General features: G+C 54.5%; 9 protein-coding genes across 9 annotated transcripts; 4 read left to right on the top strand and 5 right to left on the bottom strand.

Annotated features, from left to right (window-relative positions):
• Positions 1-423: 423 nt before the first annotated feature.
• PC9H_002266 (uncharacterized protein) lies at positions 424-1,771 on the top strand (the record flags this gene model as incomplete). The annotated part of the gene is made up of 3 exons (XM_036771907.1): positions 424-1,133; positions 1,205-1,232; positions 1,316-1,771. The coding sequence occupies 3 exons, from the start codon at positions 424-426 to the stop codon at positions 1,769-1,771; spliced, it is 1,194 nt and encodes a 397-aa protein (XP_036626528.1).
• A 363-nt stretch (positions 1,772-2,134) lies between these two features.
• PC9H_002267 (uncharacterized protein) lies at positions 2,135-3,054 on the top strand (the record flags this gene model as incomplete). Its single annotated transcript, XM_036771908.1, has 3 exons — positions 2,135-2,722; positions 2,778-2,883; positions 2,933-3,054. 3 exons carry the CDS (start codon positions 2,135-2,137, stop codon positions 3,052-3,054), a joined length of 816 nt encoding a protein of 271 aa, XP_036626529.1.
• A 655-nt stretch (positions 3,055-3,709) lies between these two features.
• PC9H_002268 (uncharacterized protein) lies at positions 3,710-4,811 on the bottom strand (the record flags this gene model as incomplete). Its single annotated transcript, XM_036771909.1, has 2 exons — positions 3,710-4,087; positions 4,137-4,811. 2 exons carry the CDS (start codon positions 4,809-4,811, stop codon positions 3,710-3,712), a joined length of 1,053 nt encoding a protein of 350 aa, XP_036626530.1.
• A 183-nt stretch (positions 4,812-4,994) lies between these two features.
• Positions 4,995-6,248, bottom strand: PC9H_002269 (uncharacterized protein; the record flags this gene model as incomplete). The annotated part of the gene is made up of 3 exons (XM_036771910.1): positions 4,995-5,420; positions 5,473-5,500; positions 5,551-6,248. 3 exons carry the CDS (start codon positions 6,246-6,248, stop codon positions 4,995-4,997), a joined length of 1,152 nt encoding a protein of 383 aa, XP_036626531.1.
• Positions 6,249-6,855: 607 nt separating this feature from the next.
• PC9H_002270 (uncharacterized protein) lies at positions 6,856-8,142 on the top strand (the record flags this gene model as incomplete). Its single annotated transcript, XM_036771911.1, has 1 exon — positions 6,856-8,142. One exon carries the CDS (start codon positions 6,856-6,858, stop codon positions 8,140-8,142), a length of 1,287 nt encoding a protein of 428 aa, XP_036626532.1.
• Positions 8,143-12,264: 4,122 nt separating this feature from the next.
• PC9H_002271 (uncharacterized protein) lies at positions 12,265-12,570 on the top strand (the record flags this gene model as incomplete). The annotated part of the gene is made up of 1 exon (XM_036771912.1): positions 12,265-12,570. One exon carries the CDS (start codon positions 12,265-12,267, stop codon positions 12,568-12,570), a length of 306 nt encoding a protein of 101 aa, XP_036626533.1.
• A 229-nt stretch (positions 12,571-12,799) lies between these two features.
• PC9H_002272 (uncharacterized protein) lies at positions 12,800-14,204 on the bottom strand (the record flags this gene model as incomplete). Its single annotated transcript, XM_036771913.1, has 3 exons — positions 12,800-13,909; positions 13,965-14,078; positions 14,139-14,204. The coding sequence occupies 3 exons, from the start codon at positions 14,202-14,204 to the stop codon at positions 12,800-12,802; spliced, it is 1,290 nt and encodes a 429-aa protein (XP_036626534.1).
• Positions 14,205-14,465: 261 nt separating this feature from the next.
• Positions 14,466-16,880, bottom strand: PC9H_002273 (uncharacterized protein; the record flags this gene model as incomplete). The annotated part of the gene is made up of 11 exons (XM_036771914.1): positions 14,466-14,604; positions 14,665-14,682; positions 14,747-14,916; positions 14,991-15,033; positions 15,112-15,436; positions 15,489-15,587; positions 15,647-15,740; positions 15,805-15,922; positions 15,972-16,147; positions 16,195-16,303; positions 16,411-16,880. The coding sequence occupies 11 exons, from the start codon at positions 16,878-16,880 to the stop codon at positions 14,466-14,468; spliced, it is 1,761 nt and encodes a 586-aa protein (XP_036626535.1).
• A 1,342-nt stretch (positions 16,881-18,222) lies between these two features.
• PC9H_002274 (uncharacterized protein) lies at positions 18,223-18,528 on the bottom strand (the record flags this gene model as incomplete). Its single annotated transcript, XM_036771915.1, has 1 exon — positions 18,223-18,528. One exon carries the CDS (start codon positions 18,526-18,528, stop codon positions 18,223-18,225), a length of 306 nt encoding a protein of 101 aa, XP_036626536.1.
• Between the last annotated feature and the right edge of the window lie 159 nt (positions 18,529-18,687).

The raw sequence follows: 18,687 nt of genomic DNA on the forward strand, positions 1-18,687 counted from the left end.
ATCGATTCACGAAGATTTTGAGCAGCATCGTTGCGGTATCTTTTGAAGATGCCTACTCGAATACTTCTCCATAATTGTGCCCATTCTCTAAAAAATCATGCCATTCGCTCTCAAAGAATTCGCCCTGGCATCCAATGGCGCGTAGTCTCAATGGCCGCACAGAGTGACTGAATACTCCACATCTTCCTTATTTTCTTTGTAGCGAATCAACCTGGTTGTCTATTTCCTCCAGGGATGAAGTTCCGAGGAGCTCTAGGAGTGAGTGCCTCATGTTCTGCTTCATCTGGCGTAATAGAAGGTCTAAATAATATATATAATGCTCATTAATCTTCTAGCTCAAGCTCAAACTCGAAACCCGACGACTACTACACTCCTCGCCACCAACAATCCCAATACTTGAGCCTCTGCCTCGAAAGCCTCACCATGAACTCGGACTCGGGGCGTCCCCCAGTCCCCCTGTGGCTGCTGGCGTCGCCTTTCGGGCTATCTTTCGTCGCACTCATGTTCAAGTCCCCCATTGCCCGCAAGGCGATGTTCCTCCCAATCGTAGGCGCCGTTATCCGCATCACGGCCATCGGGCTGTCACCGGGGGACTACGCCACGGCGTGCGCGCTCGCACTTCAGGTCTTCAAGATGTGCGACTTCTTGGTGCTGACCGACGCGCATCTTGAGCTGCGGCTGGTGGGTCAGACCGCCCCCAGCGCAGGCTCTTTGCCCCTGTTCGAACGTGCCAAATGGGTGATGCGGCTCCTCGCGAGCCCTCGTCTCATCGGGTGGACAAGCGAACCCAAGAACGGCAGCATACCTCCACGGCCAACGGAGACGTCGAGGATTCGCTTTGCCATTAAGCAAATCATGTACCTCGCCCTGCACCTCCTTACCGTGAATATACTGGGTATCACGCTGAGGCTGAGTCCCGGGTTTTCGCAACATGGACCTGGGTTGGCGGGGAGCGGATGGGGGCGGCGGTCGGTAGATGCACTTCAGTACTACGGGGTGGTGTGGACATGGCTAACGATTTCTCACCGTGTTTGGGTGTTGATGCTGTTGAGTACGGGGAGGTGGATGCCCTCTGACTTTCCACCGATGTTTGCATCTCTGGGAAACGCGTATACGTTGCGTAGATTCTGGGGGTATGTGCAGACGCCTCCCCTCCTGCTACAAGGATTTATCTGATGGCAGTCTTTTTTATCGTTGTTAACAGGCAAACACACCAACAAATGCTCCGCAGAGTGAGTTGTTCGTTGTCCCAGCTCGCGCTCAAGGATGGGCGTGGAGCGTTAGGCGTTGGAACACGGCTCATGTATCTTCTTAGGCGACCACATCTCATGGAAGCTTCGTTTCTGATAAACTTCTCCGTCTTCCTCGTCACGGAAGGTTATCCCGCTGCATCCAACTCTACGTCGCCTTCTTCATATCAGGCGCCGTTCATCACTGGGGCGACTACATGATAATGCCGTTGAACGGACCCGGTTTGCGAGCGAGCGGGAGCATGCAGTTCTTCCTCTTGCAAGCCGTAGCGATACATTGCGAAGACATCATGATCTCCGCTGGAAGGAGAATGGGGTGGAGCTTTGACCTCAAACCGACTTGGAGGAGAACGGCATCGAGGATCGTAGGGTGTGTATACGTATGGCAGTGGTTCACGTGGTGCCTCCCTATCGGCATGGACCCGCTGGTACGCTTCGGGATGATTGAGAACGGGGTGCAGGTACAGATAATTCAGGAAGCGTGTAAGTTCTTCGGGAAAGGATGCCATTTCTCTACCTAGAGTGTTATGAGAAGTCGTATATGTCGTTTTAGGTTGTATAATCTGCACGGTAGATACTGCACTCACAATATCCGAAGTAGAAAACGATTATTTGCTGGCACTGGGCAGAAGCGTTGGGCGCTAGATGCTCGCCCCTGATGAGCTCCTATTTATGGATCGTTGTCGTGTCACCGCCAGCAGCGTTGTCCCACCCACAAGGTCGCAAACTCGCAAACCAGTTCCCGTGGTCGACCACAGTGCCGGAAAACCGACCGCCTATGATTAGAAAGTCCTGACGAGATCTTCTCATAAAGGCGTTTGAGCGAGCCGACTTTTCTCCAACTTCCCCTTCCTTCTTCTCCATCAAAACTTTGCTGGTCACTAATGGCGAGTCTCCAAGATGCACCGGAAACATACATGCAAGCGTTCATACAATCCTACGCTATGATCATCTTCTCCGAAATCGGGGACAAGACCTTTCTCATCGCCGCCATCCTCGCCATGCGACACCCCCGTTTCATCGTTTTTGCGGGGGCCTTTGGCTCACTTGTCGTCATGTCCATTCTCTCTGCTGCGATGGGCCACATACTACCGACGCTGATACCGAAGAAATGGACGCAAATCGCGGCAGCGTTCCTGTTTCTGGTGTTCGGGAGCAAGATGGTGCTGGAGGGGCGGCAGATGAAGGGAGGGAACGAGAAGATCAAGGAGGAGATGAGGGAGGCGGAAGAAGAGATTGAGGGAGACGATGCGGAGCGCGGGGACGGGATCCCGTTAGAGGCGATTGAAGAAGGCGGAAGGGACGGCGCGGCGACAAGGACGAAGAAACCCAAGGCATCGGTCGCGGAGGGTGCGAGGAACTTTTGCAGTTTGTTCCTCGGCCCCGTCTTCGTGCAAGCCTTCATATTGACCTTCCTCGGCGAATGGGGCGACCGTAGTCAGATCGCCACCATAGCACTTGGTGCTGCGCATGTGCGTATTCTCTGTCTCTCCCTTTACGCTAGCTTTATTTTTTTTCTTCAACTAGAACGTCTATATTGTGACGGCGGGTACCGTCCTTGGACACATGTGCTGTACAGCGCTCGCCGTTATCGGTGGCCGTTACGTCTCCACGAAGATATCTGTTAAACATGGTACGTCCGAGATCACTCGCCTTCGATTCGGATGTTGATTGGAGTGTAGTAACGCTGGGCGGGGCGGGCCTCTTCCTGCTCTTCGGCGTCATATACCTCTACGAAGCTATCATAATGTCCGCCGACATGGACATGGGCATAGAAGACCCCTCCACCGCCGGTGTTATATAGATTTACATATCCATCGCCGATCGTCAGTAAAGCTGTTCTCGTTTGTCAACCGTGCTATTCTCGTAATTCGCTTTGCTGCATCCTGGAGGACTTCATAATCTTTATTACTCTTAGAATTAGTTTTTCTTGTCATTTCTTCCTCTGTCATTTCCAACTTGTCACTGCGAGTCGATATTCGATCCGCCAACAATTCGCATTCGGGAGTTTCGTGGCACGAGGGACTAATATTGGTGTACTTTATGACGGTGTGCTGTTGTCTGCGTGCCCTCGTCAGTCTTGACATTCAACATCGACAGCGACTATAAAGTCGAGCTGCTGACGGATTATCTGATATATTACCTCTTGCAGCTCGTCCGCAATCCTTTGAGGTGAGTGCTTGGGGAAGTAACACCTCGTCCTGTACTACAAAGTGTATACTTGTACCCCCAGCTGTTGGGCCAGACCGATGCAAACGGGTCACCAAGCCGGGTACACACCTGCCATACCCAGAGATACCCTACGACCCCACACCCTCGTCTGTGCCAGTCCTATTTACCCAGCGGCGAATTTAGCGATATCTTCGCAATGTGCTGCGATAACCTACGAGAGAAAGCATCGCAGGGTGAAGAGTACATTAAGTGGAGTGTCGAAGACCGTCAACATCTCCTATTGCATCCTAGGCACGACAATCCATGACAAGCTCGTGCGTCAATGGCAATGTGAAGCGCAGAACGGAAAGGCGGACGTCCACACCCGGACCTAATATCGCAGCAAAACCGTCCTTTGGCTTGTTCGTTTCCCGTTCTTCGTCGATATCCACTTCTTTGCGACCTTCGGGCGTCCTTATGCCTATGGCGATGCTGATGCGGCGCAACGCCCCGCGGTCACGGAGTTCAGCGAGAAAACGGGACAGAGTCTCGTACTCGGTGAGCTCGGGGTATTCTGGATACCAGTGCTCGAGTGCGATGTCGAGTCGTTCAAGCAGCTCCGGGAATGGGAGGTTGTCGATGCAGCCCTTCAGCCAATTGTGGAATTGGGGAACTGACCGTCCGAACTGCATTGCAACGGTCAACGTTGAGGGGCGCATGGTGTTATTTGCGAACTTGGGTATGCCCGACCACGAAAAAGCTAGACGCGTAGGTGACTCGGTGCCGTGAGCACGACGAGATATAGAGCTCGCCTGTCAGGGACAGATCTTTCACCCCGGGAGGAACCCACAATAGCGAGCCTTGCTGCTCCTCTGTCGTGATCGCCATTTTTTCGAGGTTCGGGCAATCAATGAGGGATTGAGCATCGTCGCCAAGTTCCCAGCCAAGTATTGCGAGGCTTTGAAGACGAGGGGCACCAAGGAGGGTTTGAATAGTGTGTTTCAGCGACCAAGACAGTGCCGACCACTCCCTAGTGAGGTCGATCAAGGTCAGCACACGTAGATTGTGCATTCGGTCGAGGATATCGGAGATCCAATCCGGAAAGAAGATATTAGGGTCGAACACGAGTTCCAGCACGTATTCGGCGAGGTGGGGAGCGGTGACGTGGAGAAACGGTAGGCGGGGTCGAACTTGGGCGTCGGCGGAGATGACGAGCTTGCGAAAGAGGCGTTGACGGCAGATATCGGTCCACGCGCGGCATACGAGAGAGCAAGCAGCGAGAGTCGATGCTGTCCCATGCTCATTGCGATCGTTGATTTGGGCGATGATATGGCGGACGAGCTCGACAGGGATTCTGCAGATAGGCGGTTGCTGCTCCGAGTGGACACCTCCTGCGCTGGCAATGTTCATTTTCAACTGTGCTGGAACTTCCTGCAATGAAATCAATGTCGAAGAGCACGACCGAACATCAAGTTCAGCGCTTGTTTCCGGCGACTTCCGAATTTACTTTGCCCTTGGGATACCTGAGTCGATGCCTATAACGGAGCCATTCCGGTGTCTCAAAAGCTACTTGGACGACGCAGGAAATATGCATTATCGAGCAGGAAGATAACATCCCTTGCCGACCAACCCACATATACCCTGGATAATCTCTACTTTTGCTCCCTGCTCAATCAGTCCAATGCGAATGAGCGGGTCCACCCAGCTGGGTATACACCACGCAAACCACTGCCACACCCACACATACCCAATGACCTCCCACATCTTCGACAGCTTCCACCCCAGTCGCCCAGCGGCGGATATCAGGATATCCTCGCAATGTATCGCGGCGGCTTGCCAGAGGAAGAATCGCAGGCTCCCGCCGCCGAAATTGTGGATTGTCATGTAGTCGGCCCAATAGTGGAGGGCGCCTGACACAAAGAATGCGACGTAGAGCTGGGTATAGCGCCGTGTTAACTTCGCCTCACGGGGAAGATGGAGGAGTTTGTCGGTGACGAAGGTCCCGTGCGAGGTTAGCGTCTAAAGGGAAACATTAGCCCCGTTTCAATAGTGTATGGTTCAAGTTACAGACCCTGCGAAGCATCTGATGATATGTTCGCCTGCAAAGATGTCAGACGAGAAGAGATGAAGATAGAAGACTACTACGTACCCCCAAAATCTGCGTAACGTATACGCGTTTCCCAAGGGCGCGAACATCGGTGGAAGATCAGAAGGCATCCACCTTCCCGTACACAGGAGCGCTAGCACCCAGGCGCGATGGGCAATCGATATTCCCATCCACGCCGCCGCGCCATGCTGAAGCGCGTTCACAGACCGCCAGCCCCACCCACTCCCCGCCAACCCAGGTCCATTCGCTGAAAACCCGGGCGTCAGACTCATCGTGATGTTCAGCACGTTCATAGTGAGGAGGTTGCAGACGAGGTAGAATAATTGCTTGCAAGCGAAGCGGATCCTGGAAGTATCTGTCGGACGCGGAGGGATGACGCCGTCCTTCGGTTCATTGGTCCAGCCGACGAGACGAGGGCTTGTGAGGAGGCGAAGAACCCATTTTACGCGTTCAAGTAGGCCCGTAGGCATGCCAGCGGCTTGGTCTCGCAGCCGCAGCTCGGCGTGAGCGTCTGCTATAACCAGAAAATCGAACATCTGGACAACCTGAGACGACAATGCGCACGCCATGGGGTAGTCCCTGCCCGACATCCCGCCGCCGATCCTCATGATGTGCACAACGACGCCGGCGAGCGGGACAAACATCGCTTTTCGGACGACCGGGCTCGAAGGCATGAGCGCGACGAAAGACAGCACAAAAGGCGCTGCCAAGAGCCACGGCGGGATCGGGTCCATGTCCATGTCGGTATAAGCCTGTAAGCTGGCACGGGGATGAAAAGAGAGAAAACTTGGACGCGACGAAGTGTTAGTTGCTTCATATTATGTAAGAGACGTTGAAAAGTGGTTTGCGACGACCCTGGCGTTGCTCGATGGGCGCGAGTTTCAAGGTCCTTTCCCGATGAGCGTCGTCTGGGACAAGGATCATCAGGCGCCGAGTTTCCAAAGCATTGCGCCCAAACATCCCGACGAGGCAAGGTCGGATGTCCCATACCATCGGCACCAGAAAAAGTGATAGGTTGAAATTCTTCGGGTTCGATACTGGGTATTCCGTACTTTCGCGTCGAGTGCCGACTCCCAGTGTGACTCAGTTTAGGGTGCTTGAAGCTCCCTGACGACCCTTTTATGACAGAGGATGTCAAAGGTCGTGAAAGTTACGCGTTAGCGTTGGAGCAAGGAAACGTTGAACTAGATTAGCCCTAGAACCTTAGGCGCTGATACCCTTTGTCAACGGCGCCTAATCCGACTGTCCCGCTCTTTTCTCCTACAACCTTCAATTGGTGAGTTTCCCATATTTTACCGTTTGCAACTTTGAGTGCTTACTTAGACTCGGGAGTGTGTAGAACAGATTATGGACGATACGGGAGTCGGAGGCGCTGACCAGGCTTTAATATCAACCAAGAATGCTCTCCCTGTTGAACTGATTCACCAGATCATCGCCGATCTCGCTCAGTCTGAGGATAATACACCCCCCATAATTGGTGCTTGCGCCCTTGTCTGTCGGGCGTGGGCTGCTATCTGCCGCGCACATATCTTCCGCCAGATCACTATCAGCTATCGTGATTTCACGCCGCGCCTCTCTTTTCTCTACTTCACAGCTCCCCATCTCAGCAAATATATTCTTGAGCTTGTTATCCGCGGTCAAGGCAGCAGACGCTCCAGTCACGCTTTTCCGGAATGGACTGCGTACTGCTTTGGTCTATTGAACAATTTACGTTCGTTGCGCTTTCATCACGTTACTGGGGAGTGGTCCCAGATATCGACGCCACTCGTGCAGGGGATAACTACGCTTCTATCCGCCCCTCGCCTTCGAAAGCTTCATATCTCTGGATGGGCCTTTGGGAACGATACCCGAACCCTCCTCTTCTTGCTTTCTCTGTGCTCGACCTCCCTACAGGATCTGGTACTCCAGAATGTCGACGTGACCGAACCTGGAATCGAGGTAGACGGATTATCGGCCATAAGCATGGAGGCTCTTTCTAGCCTGCGACTGGAATGTGTCTCGCATCCCGGTCTAACGGAATCACTCATCAAATGCCCGAACCTGAAATCAATGGTAGTAAAAACGAATGATATGCGAGAGCGTTACCCGCTATGGATATCATCTGTGGTAAAGGAATTAAATCTGATTGGTATGCCTCTCAAATCCCATCCATCTCACTACGTTGAATTGTGTACGGGCCTAGTATTCCCGTGGTCTGGTATCCCCAAGTTTGCGAATACTGCGCGCATCTCAGTGCTCTCAATCGATATGGCGACGCCTACCAGGCTCTCTGAATTTCAAGAATGGCTGGAGGCCTGCATCAGCAACCTCCCCCATCCTCATCTCCTTGCCGAACTCACAATGCAACTTCAATACAATCCTGACGGAAGAGAATACCCCGATGTCGCCGAATATACAGCTTTATCTTCCTATCTCTCGCAGCTTCGTGACCGCATGCCACTGGGGCGTATCAGTGCCACTATGCAGATGATCGTGCGTGGTGCGATAAAAGAAGTGGATGATACCGACCAAGTAAGGGAAGTGGCGAAGCTTAGGGATGGATTTGCACCGATATTGGGGCCAGGTGTGGACATTCGACTCGTTGTTCAGCATGTGGGTAGGTTGATCCCGGGATACATGGACTGTCGAGTGTAGTATCATGGGGTGGTGAGCATGGTCTCTTCTCGTCCCATTGTATTGTCTAATTATATCCAAGGGCGGACGAATGCCCTTTAGGATTCCCGGATAGAAATATTCATACATCCGGACAGGATATACCAGCATTCTATAGCGACAATGCTGGTGGTTGTAGTAACACAGTATCAAGAGGGAATAGCTCTTGACTTTATCTCCCCATTTCCGGACTCAAGCTTTGTAAACCTATCCTACCAACGGGCGGCAAGGGGGGAGCACTCCGTATAGCGTTCTACACACGAGTAGGTGTACATTGGATCTCGAGCGCCAAATCTCGAGTTGAATGCGTATGCCCAAACCTAATATCGCTCCGAACCCATCCCTTACCTTCTTCTTCGACGCGTACTTTGCCGCTGTCATTGGGAGCCGTTAGTGTGATGGGACATCGATCCATTGTATATCCCACCACTCGCGCAATTGACCTAGGTAACGGGCCAGGACTTCGTAGTCGGCAAGCTCGGGGTATCCGTGATCGTCCGGTTCCAGTGTTATCGCGAGCCGTTCGAGCGAGTCGGAGAGTGAGAGGCTGTCCATGCAGCCGTCCAGCCATGGGAGGGCGCGGGCGAACGTCGCTTCCACCTCCACGGTCAGTCTTGAAAGGCACATTGGAACCTATGCAAACTCGGAAATACCAGACGACCAAGGAAAAGCTAGATGCGGAGGTAAGGGCATGCCCCGCGATTCCCAGTGTACCTTCAGGATTAGGTAGTCCGCTCCAACACAGAAGCGGACTGCCAGTTGCGATCAGTGTGAACTCCGTTGTTGTGATGTTCGGGCATTCGATACGGGTGCCCATAGTGAGTTAGTGACGTGACCAGCAGGTGTATGGTTGGCATATCGTGCACATCAAACCGCATCTCTTTAACTTTCGTGCGTGTTAATGTTTGTAGGGAGGTCGCACAACAGAAAACATGCATCGGAGGGCTTGAGCGTTGTTTCTGAAGTTCCACCCATTAAGTTCAAGCATTTCGAGGCGAGGGGCGGCTAGAAGAGTCTCTATGCCTCGTGTGAGTGGTCCAGAGAATCCTGACCACGCCCAACCGGGGTTCCCAAGGATCAGCGCACGGATATTTGTTAACCGACAAAAGCACTTGGGCGTCCATGCAGGAAAGGGGGTCACAGGAATGCTCTGGTTCAGCGACAGACTCTGTACGTAGTCGCTGAGGTGACAAGCGGTGAAGGGTAGAAATGATAGGCGAGATGTAATGTTGCGACTATTGAAGATGAGGAGGATTTCGAAGGTACGCGGGCGGCAGACATCGGCCCACGAGCGACGCACGAGAGAGCCAGCAGCGAGATTCGATGATGCGTAGCCACCGTTGGAAGATATTATGGCGATAATCCCGTGTATAAGCTCGATAGGGAGTGGCCAGTGGCCAGTACCATTGCTGATATCACGCTATGTTAGTTTCTGAAAATGATGTCAAAGAGAGTTGCTCTACCACTACATGCGAATTGCGGGGGACAGACAATAGTCAAGGTGCGCGCAGAGTGAGGGTAGACGCTGAGCCGCAAACGAGAACTGGAAAGGAGACCAAATACGGCCCTCAGGCGACGCTATGAATAGTCCATCCATTTGGAGAGACGGTGAGTGGTCTCCGCTCCTCTGTTTCCTGTTGAAGAAGGTGAGCTAAACGTTAAGCGTTAAACCCTTTGGATTCTGCAAGCGCAATTCATCAGAGCTCCCCTGGTCGCGATAAAACCCTGAGGCCGATGTGGGGATTGTTAGTATGCGACATACTGTGTAACTCTGAACGAGATTGTCCAGACACGTACTGCGACTGCGACTACAAAGTCGTAGGCCGGAGGCTTGGACTTTTGGGCGAGTTTCATTTCTATGGCGGCGCTCACGCTACCCCGGTAGCACTAACGGGTCCATCAGATCAGCAGGCGAGTCACGGCAGCGCCGAACTGTGGTTCGTATATGTAGTTGGTGAATGGGCAGGCTGCTCGGGAGTTAAAGGCAATGTGGATGGAAGAAGATCAGATAGTTAGATGAGCGCTGCGCAGTCGCGAGCTGCTGATACGCCCTGTAACATGACCGTCAATACGTCTAAGAATACAATATGCTTAAATATATACCTCTCCATTTGCCAGGTACCTTCAGCCCTACTTACCAGTGTGCCGTGTATATAAGGCAGAGAATCGCCACCGTAGAGACCCATCAGACCTCGAGGAACTAGCAGGTGAGCGACCGCGAGCTCTGCACAATCATCCTCAGCACTAAACATAACGATCTTCACAGAGTCCACACTCGAAACGCACTCCAAGAATCCATGATGTCTTTCAAGTCACTCCTTGCCGCCGTCCTGCTCGCGGCAGCGTCCACCACGCTCGCCGATCCAGTACCTCCCCGGGGATCGTGCTTGGAGCCATGCTTCCCCGCCGACCATGTCTGCGGCACCGGACAGATTCTGGTCCCGCCCCCGGACGGCGGTGACTGCTTCTCGTGCTGCGCTGGGACACCTCCAATCACGAGGCCGACGAATCCGCTGGTAGTGTGCTCGTTGGTGTGCTTGCCACCAGACCATGTGTGCCCACCCGGGCAACAGTTGCTGGGCTCAGGTGATTGCTTCAATTGCTGCACCGGTGCCTAGAGTTGGAGGTCGTCGACATCAATCAATACTCGACAATACATTGATTCAGACTGTGGGAGGGCAATGTAGTGTCGCTGAAATGTAGACCTGATAATATGATTAGCTGTGTAGGTTCTCATAGGAATTGTGACCACTGAGAGGTATGCCGTCCACCCCGAGGTTAAGATATAGCCTCCAGCGACTTGATCAGCACACCGGCCCGTAACTCCAGCATTATCTGTTCACCACCTTTGTCCTTCAGACGAGGTGGTTTCTTTCTGTTCCAAGGTGGTAGTAGGAATACAATTGAGAAATGGCTGAATTGCACGCGGCCGAGGAGATGACAGCCTATCCATGCGGATTGACCACAAGGAATGACGCTGATCAGGTACTGCCAAATTATCTCTTAAACTGAAGAGCACGGTCCATTCCAGCCTATAGGCCCTTCCATGGACGGTGGAGTCGATCCCGTGAGGGCTGCTAGGGAGATGAGTCTAGTCTCACTAATGTATCACCCGTGCATTAGGCACCGCCGGCGAAAATGACCGTCAAGATGGCGATTGAGCGCGCCGTCTTTGGGGTCATGCATGGAGACAAGAGACGACCCAAGAACATGCCTTCTCGATGATTAGGTCGGAAGGTTGGAGCCCATCCTATGAGTCGCGTATCTGGGTCATCTAGATGGAGCGACAGTGACTTTGCGGGGAGCAGCCTCCGTTATGTGCTCGCCTGTTCTGAAAGCTGACCGTCGGGCTGTAAAGTAAGCCCTTGGGAATCGGTGCCGTAGAGCCTGAGGGCAAACATTGTACTCTGGCGCGTTCGACCCTGTGCTGTAACATGTGAGTATATAACGTTACCAGCACAAAGAAGGCAGGTACCCACACCCAAACCCCGTTTTGAACGGGACGCGTGCTTTGATCCGTGGTTCCGAGCTAGGTTCGAGCGGCCAACTCACCAGCGACCGCGTCCTCAGTACTCCACCGATATTTCGGCGCCGTTGTCTGCTGATGCGGACTTGGCTCCTCCATACAAATTAAATCAGGTATACAGCAACAAATTGATAGTGATATTGGGTTGGATAAGTGGGGACGCGAGTAGCGGGGTATTGGAGGCCGTGTAATGTATTCGCTTTTCTCCTTTCTGCTTGCTGGAACTTGTTGAAACTCGACGCGCTTGACGAAACTTGGCCTTGTGATTGAACGAAATTTTGCTGGGCATTCGGCTTCATGCATTGATGAATGATTCTGCCAGTAATTCAGTCATCGCAACATCCCCTTCCTCCAGGACTCGCGAACAACTAGGCGTTTCTCCGATTGCCTGCAACCCTGCCTTGGCCTCCTGACCACCGTATAAAGGGCGTCGACGACAGCCATGGTGACCCATCGTACTCGAGCAACCACAACCAGGTGAGCGCCGCCTTCTCTGCATCTGCTAAACCAGTTTCAGGCTGACGACGTCCCGTACAGACCTCGAAGCACTTACCTCCCAAACCACAACGAATATCACCATGTTCTCCAAGACAATCCTTGCAGCCGTCGTGCTCGTGGCGGCCTCCGCCACGCTCGCGGAGCCGCTGCCGCCCACGCCCTGCCTCAAGGCGTGCTTCCCCAAGGACCACGTCTGCGGTGAAGGGCAGGTTCTGGTCCCGCCTACGGGCGACGGCGGCTGCTTCGTGTGCTGCGTCGCGCCCTCGCCCCCACCAGAGCCTCGCGAGGTCTGCTTGGCTGTATGCCTCCCCGAGGACGCCGTATGCCCTGACGGACGCCCCTTGTCAGGCGGAAACGGCTGCTTCAACTGCTGCGGGCCCAAGTAAATCCTCGGTTGCTGGAAGGTGTAGCAGTAGTCCTCGATGTAGCGAGCAAACCCGCACCTTGACACCCGGTTCTGATAATATGAATGATGTCCTGAGTATTGCGTGTATACATAATTATAAGGTACTCGAACCGAAAGTGAATACAGCCCACAGAAGTCGCGAAGACGAAGAACAGAGAATAAATATCAAGATAACAAAATAACGATGTACACACTTGCGTATTCAAGATTCACGCACAACAGCTCGACCCCTTCCCTTTCTGTCCACCCCAACGCCCGCCCAGATGCAGATTGAGCCCCGCCTTGATGGTTTCACTCGCACCGGTGCTTGCTTCCTGCATATGCAGCCGCTTGGCCTCGATGGCCTCGTCGTACTCCCACTGCCCGACGACACGCTGCGCGACCTGCTCGAAGATCTCCCGCACTCCCTCCCCCGTCTTCGCAGACGTGTAGAACAGCTGCGGGCCGTGCAATGGGCTCGGGGGATGTGTGGAGGGACGACCAAGCGACGTGTTATCCTGCGGCGTCGTCGTCGACAACGAGAGCGTCGACGTGCTGCGCTGGCCCCGCGCAAACATGCTCGGCGTGATCGTCGCGCCGCCGTCCGAGCTGGCGCTCGACGTGGAGAACGCCGTGTTCCTCCTCGACCGCGTGGAATTGGGGCTCGTCGCGCGCAGCGGGAGGGACACGGACGACGAGGAGATGGAGTGCTCGGGGGACGTGCGCGCGGAGTGGAAAATGTCGTTGGAGATGGACGAGGCAGGCGTGTGGTAGATCGTGGCGGTGGAGTGCATGGTGTTCACGGTCGTCATCGTGCCGGTGTAGAAGCGAGACGACGCACGGGAGTGGGAGCGGAGGGAGCCGCGCTTCGGGGAGAGGGATATGCGGCGCTGGGCGCGGGAACGGATCGCTATGGACTCAGAAGGCGTGTGCGGCGATCGCCCATCATCCCTTTCGTCGCCTTCACCGATATCCATGGGGTCTTCAGATAGTTGGGTGGCTATTATGGGATCAGTGGTGGGGTGGTCGTGTGGTGGAGACGGGGGACGGAACAGCGACGGCATCAGTTCGTGGATGAGATCCCAGGTGCGGTCGGGGGGCACAGCGTCAGGCGCGCCGTGCTCCGTGCCGACCAAATCCATCTTGTTCCCCACAACAACGCAGCAGAAGCCCTCCATATCCTCCTCCCCCAGCGGCGCGCGCTCGCAGAAGTCAGACCACCACTTGCGCAGGGCGTACAGCGTCTCGGGCTTGTTGACATCGAACATCAGGATCACCGCATCTGCGCCCCTGTAGAACGCCGACGACAGGCTCGAGAAGCGTTCCTGGCCTGCTGTGTCCTATCCGACGTCAATTCACACCTAGGCGCACGACGAACCGATAGGGAAGACTCACCCAGATCTGCAACGTTATTGACTCTCCTGCAATCCGTGGGTGTGGGAGAGTCTTGGAAATGAAGTCTGCGCCGATAGTGGCACGATATCCGGTGGAAAATTGGCCGGAGATGTACTGGATTGCGATCAAGAGTCAAGACGACCTGCATGGCTGCTGAAGAGAATCAACAACTACCTGGCCACGAAGGCTCGTCTTGCCGACACCGGACGCCCCAATGACAACGAGCTTGATGGTGAGCATGGGACAGTTGCGGTACAACTGCCCTCGGGGTATTTACATGAAGTCGTGTGGTGGAAGAGGAAGACGGAAGAGGCGGGCGCCTAAATTACTGTAATGATTTAAGTCCAGCGGGTCCAGCGACACAGGCGAGATAGTTATAAACGGACTAACCGATGTAGGACCCAGCGAACCAGAGTACGACAACTTCCTCGAAACTCCGTAGAATAATATGCATACAGAACCAACATGATTACAAGATACAGCGTAGATGATGTTATGATATTATGTTCTTATATTGTATGCCTTCCGCTCCCACTGGGACCACGTAAAGACCGGCAGTGGATGGGCCTCGGTATTGAACACCCACTTGTCCAGGGGCACGATATCCGCTTCTGCGAACAAGAGGTACAAGTATTTGAGCCTGGAAATATCCGATATTCGATCAGCAGCGATCATACCAACGTCTAAAGCGTCGACTCACGTTTCCGCTAGGAAATAGCTGTAAAAGAAAAGGTGAAATCTGAGCACGTAGGTTGTGTGAGATGGCTGAAGGCTATGCGCACCTCGGCATATCGTCGTTGGGCACTGCCGGGACCTCGTCAACGTCGTGCACGCTCGCGTACCCGTTCTGCACACGCGCATGCTTCTCCAGCGCCTGGAAGACCGCCCACCCGCGCTCCCGCCACTTCACGTCCCCGGTCGTCTTCCATAGCACGAAGAACGACTCCACCGTCTATACAAAAAGATCATCCACCCCAAACCCCATGTCAACTGCGTTCCACACGTCAAGACTAGGCGACAACGTACCTCGGGCCGCAGAATATACACGCTCGACGAGTCCTGATAGTCCCTCTTCTCCTTATCCTGCTCTGGGAGCACTTCGTTCACTCCGGGGGGTACACCACCCGCCCTGCCCTCCGCCTCCCACTCCCCCAGCGCCTCCACCCACCTCGTGCCCCCCTCATCAAACTGCACGCCGTCTGGCCCCAGCCCCGTCCTCTGGTCCGCGTACGTCACATAACACGTATACGCCAGCCCCCGCGCAGCCCACATATGCCTTTCCCTATCGTGCGGACTCAGGTCGGCAGCGGGGAGCGTGTGCGCGCCGAGCGCGAGGAGGCCCGGGAGGAAGCACGCGAGGTGCTCGAGGTTGTGCGTGGGCGTGCCGTAGGAGGTGTCGGTGACGTAGAGCAGCTTGCGCGTCGGGGAGAGGTAGAGGAGGTGGTTGATGATGCCGTCCATGGACGCGAGGTCTGAGACGGGCGGTTAGCGCACACCCGAGGCTGGAGATGAACTAAACATTACATTGTGATTTGGCGCGCGTTTCGGACTTGCTGCTCAGGAGGTATTGCTTGAGGAGGTACTCGTACCCGCTGTCAACCGACGCGCCGACGGAGAAATGGGCTGTGGAGGGTAGGTTAATCAGTATATGCGAAGGCCCGTGAGAGCCAATTGTGACTTACTATCAAGAGGCATAGCATCTGCCGGATCCCATTGTGTGGCAAAGAGCCCGTCAGTAACATTAGCTGCGTAAATCTTGTCCATCACGTTCTCCACCTGCGTTGCGATCGACGGAAGTCAGCCCAGAAAGGAGGCAGACGGATGAAGAGAGGCTGCGCACCCGCTCGAAATACTCTGCTCGTCCTGTGAGATGTGCGAGGTACTTGTACTCGACCTGGCAGCTCGCGGCTTCAGCGAACAGCACGGGCCCGCCTGTCCAGCCAAGAGACGTGTCGCCTCTAAGAATGACCGTTAAGGATGGTCTCAGGGGGAAGAGCAGACACGTACGTAGCGGGATTGACACCGAAGCGGGGAAGGCCCGACGGGGAATTGAAGGCCGGGAGCAGGCGTGCGCCGAGGTCGTCTGCGCGCGCGAGGAGGATCGTCTCCCCAGACAGTGCATATGCGGAGAGAAGGCCGCCGAGGTAGCGGATGACGGTCTCAAAGAAAGGCGCGTAGAAGCCCTGGAGTATTGATTAGCTGACATAGTAGTTGATGGTGGGCTTTTTACGGTAATCTGGGTGAAGTTCTGCTGGGCGACGACACGCACAGCGTCGTCGAACTCGGCGCGGAGGCCCATGATCCACATCGTGTCCATCGAGTCGATCATGGAGACTCCCCTGGGGGACGTTAGTATTTTGTGTCGTTGAAGTAAATCACCGCATACCATCCATTGAAACTGCGTCCATGAATCAGATTAGCACACCATGATATGCAACGCACTTACTTGTCTTGCCAGCCATTGCTGAGAGGGAGGAGCTCGTCGTGGCCTGCTGCGTACTTGAGATAGTGATTGTACCCATGTTTATACGCGTCCCGGACCTTCGCTGCGCGCTGATTCCACAGCCGCGAGTCGTCGAGCTTGGGCGGCATCGTGCCCATGACGAGTCCCGGCTGCGCCTTCACCCCGAACACATCCTGGAGCGGCAGAAGAGTGAACCGTGGCGTAAAACGAATATCGTCGTGCCACTCGAAGACCAGGGGCGTCAAGAACCAGAATCCAAGAACGAGACACACCCCCAAAGCGGCCCATCGGGCAAGCGGGCGTCCTAGCCAGCGTCGTCCGAGAGATTTGGACTCTTCATCGCGAGTATTGTGGAGTGGGAGCATTAGGTAGATGGACGAGAAGGTGGAGGGCGACGTGGACGGGGAGTTTAGCGTCTTGAATGGCGCATCCATTCCAGGCTTCAAACTCATCCGGAGCTGTCGTGCCAAGCCAAGACACCGGGGATTTGAAGTGTATCGAGAAGCGTCTTGAATAGATGAAGCATACGGGCTGCAACGACTCGTGAGGAGTGATCCGGAGATCGTCCGCAAAAATAGCGAAGGAGTTGAGGCAAAACGAAGTTGGAGATCTGATGTATTCATTCCCGGTGTATCTCTACGACCCGGTCTCCTCGGGCAAGCAAGGGAGAGTCGTTCATATCCAATCACATCGCACCCCACCCCGCGGTACGCCTACAAGGGGCGCGCTGGAGGTGAAAACGAACTTGGAGAATTAAGACGAGGGTGCTGTTCCATACGTCAGGCAAATCCCTGTAGCGCACGTACGTTTCTTTGTAAATTGAGGGTGCGAGGCGACTGACTGTACCAGTCCCTTTAGGTAGGGGAGATCCTCGGAACGCGTCGCACGATGCGGAGCATGTCTGCGGGAGAAGGACTCGGGCCCCAATCCACGAGTCCATCCATTCCTCCACGAGCACGACAGTATGGAATTAGTCCTTCCACAGTCACTTTACTCCTCTGCTGCAAGCTTGCAACTTATGTACTCTGGGTTGCAGTATGTATTTCACATCGGTTAGCCCATTTATTAGTCTTTCGCTCATGGGCACATGGAGTCTGACTTCCTCTTCCACCACATGAGTTCATGTAAACATCATGGGTGGGGCAGGCTCTTGGAGATGAAGTCTGTGTCAATATGGCCAGTGGAGAATTGGCTGGAGATGGACTGGATGGCAGTCAAGATGACATGCATGGCTATTGAAGGGAATCATCACCTGCCTGGCCACAAAGGCTGGTCTTGCCGACACTGGACACCCCAATGACAATGAACTTGATAATGACCATAGGACAGCTGTGATCGCAGGATACTCAATAATGCTGCAGATCTGGGTGAATCCCCACTGGTTCCTCAGCCGCATGCATCTCAACCATCTCTCAATTGTATTTCAAGCCAATGCCAATTACTCATTGAATTCTAACTCTGTATGCCCCTGCAGTCGCAACCTCAAACTCAAAGCAGGAATTCCAGAGAGAAGGGAAGTGCTGACTGCATTCCAGTGTATAACACAGCGCCAGGAAAGAGGGTCAATGGCGAGCTATTGCGCGCGAACACATAGAAACTGAAGATGTACTGTAACAGTGAAAAAAGCCACACTTATCTATCTGCAGGGTTTCCCTTGCGTAGTGCTGTGGACGCTATTCGCATTTGTTCGAGTGCCTATACATCATGCTACACCTACGACACGGACACTAATCCGCGTGCGGACTTGGTGGACTGCGCAATTCCGTACCACCAAGCAGGCTGCTGCACGGGGATCTACGCCTTGGGCCCGCAGCAGTTGAAGCAGCCGTTGGCGCCCGCCAGCGGCCGCCCGTCGGGGCACACAAAGTCCGCCGGGAGGCACACCGCCGCGCAGAACTCCTGCCCGTCGGGCGGGGGCGCCGCTAAGCAGCACAGGAAGCACCCCCCGGCGCCCGTGGGTGGGACGAGGACCTGCCCGCGCCCGCAGACGTGGCCTGCCTCGAAGCACCCCTTCACGCAGAGCTTGGACGGCAGCGGGTCTGCGAGCGTCGCGGAGGCCACTGCGAGCACGACGCCTGCGAGGAGCGGCTTGTGGAACATTGTGGTTGATATCCTGATGTTGAGTGTTGAGTGTTTGGTATTTGGTATTTGGTGTGGGTTGGAAGGCGAGTGCTTCGAGGTCTGCGCAGTGGGAGTCGTTAGTTAGGCTGGTTATACGCCGCGTGAATACACAGAGCTTGGGTGCTCACTTGTTACTGC

The sequence above is a fragment of the Pleurotus ostreatus genome, assembly GCF_014466165.1.
Source record: "Pleurotus ostreatus strain PC9 chromosome Unknown scaffold_10, whole genome shotgun sequence".
In the NCBI taxonomy this organism is placed as follows: domain Eukaryota; kingdom Fungi; phylum Basidiomycota; class Agaricomycetes; order Agaricales; family Pleurotaceae; genus Pleurotus; species Pleurotus ostreatus.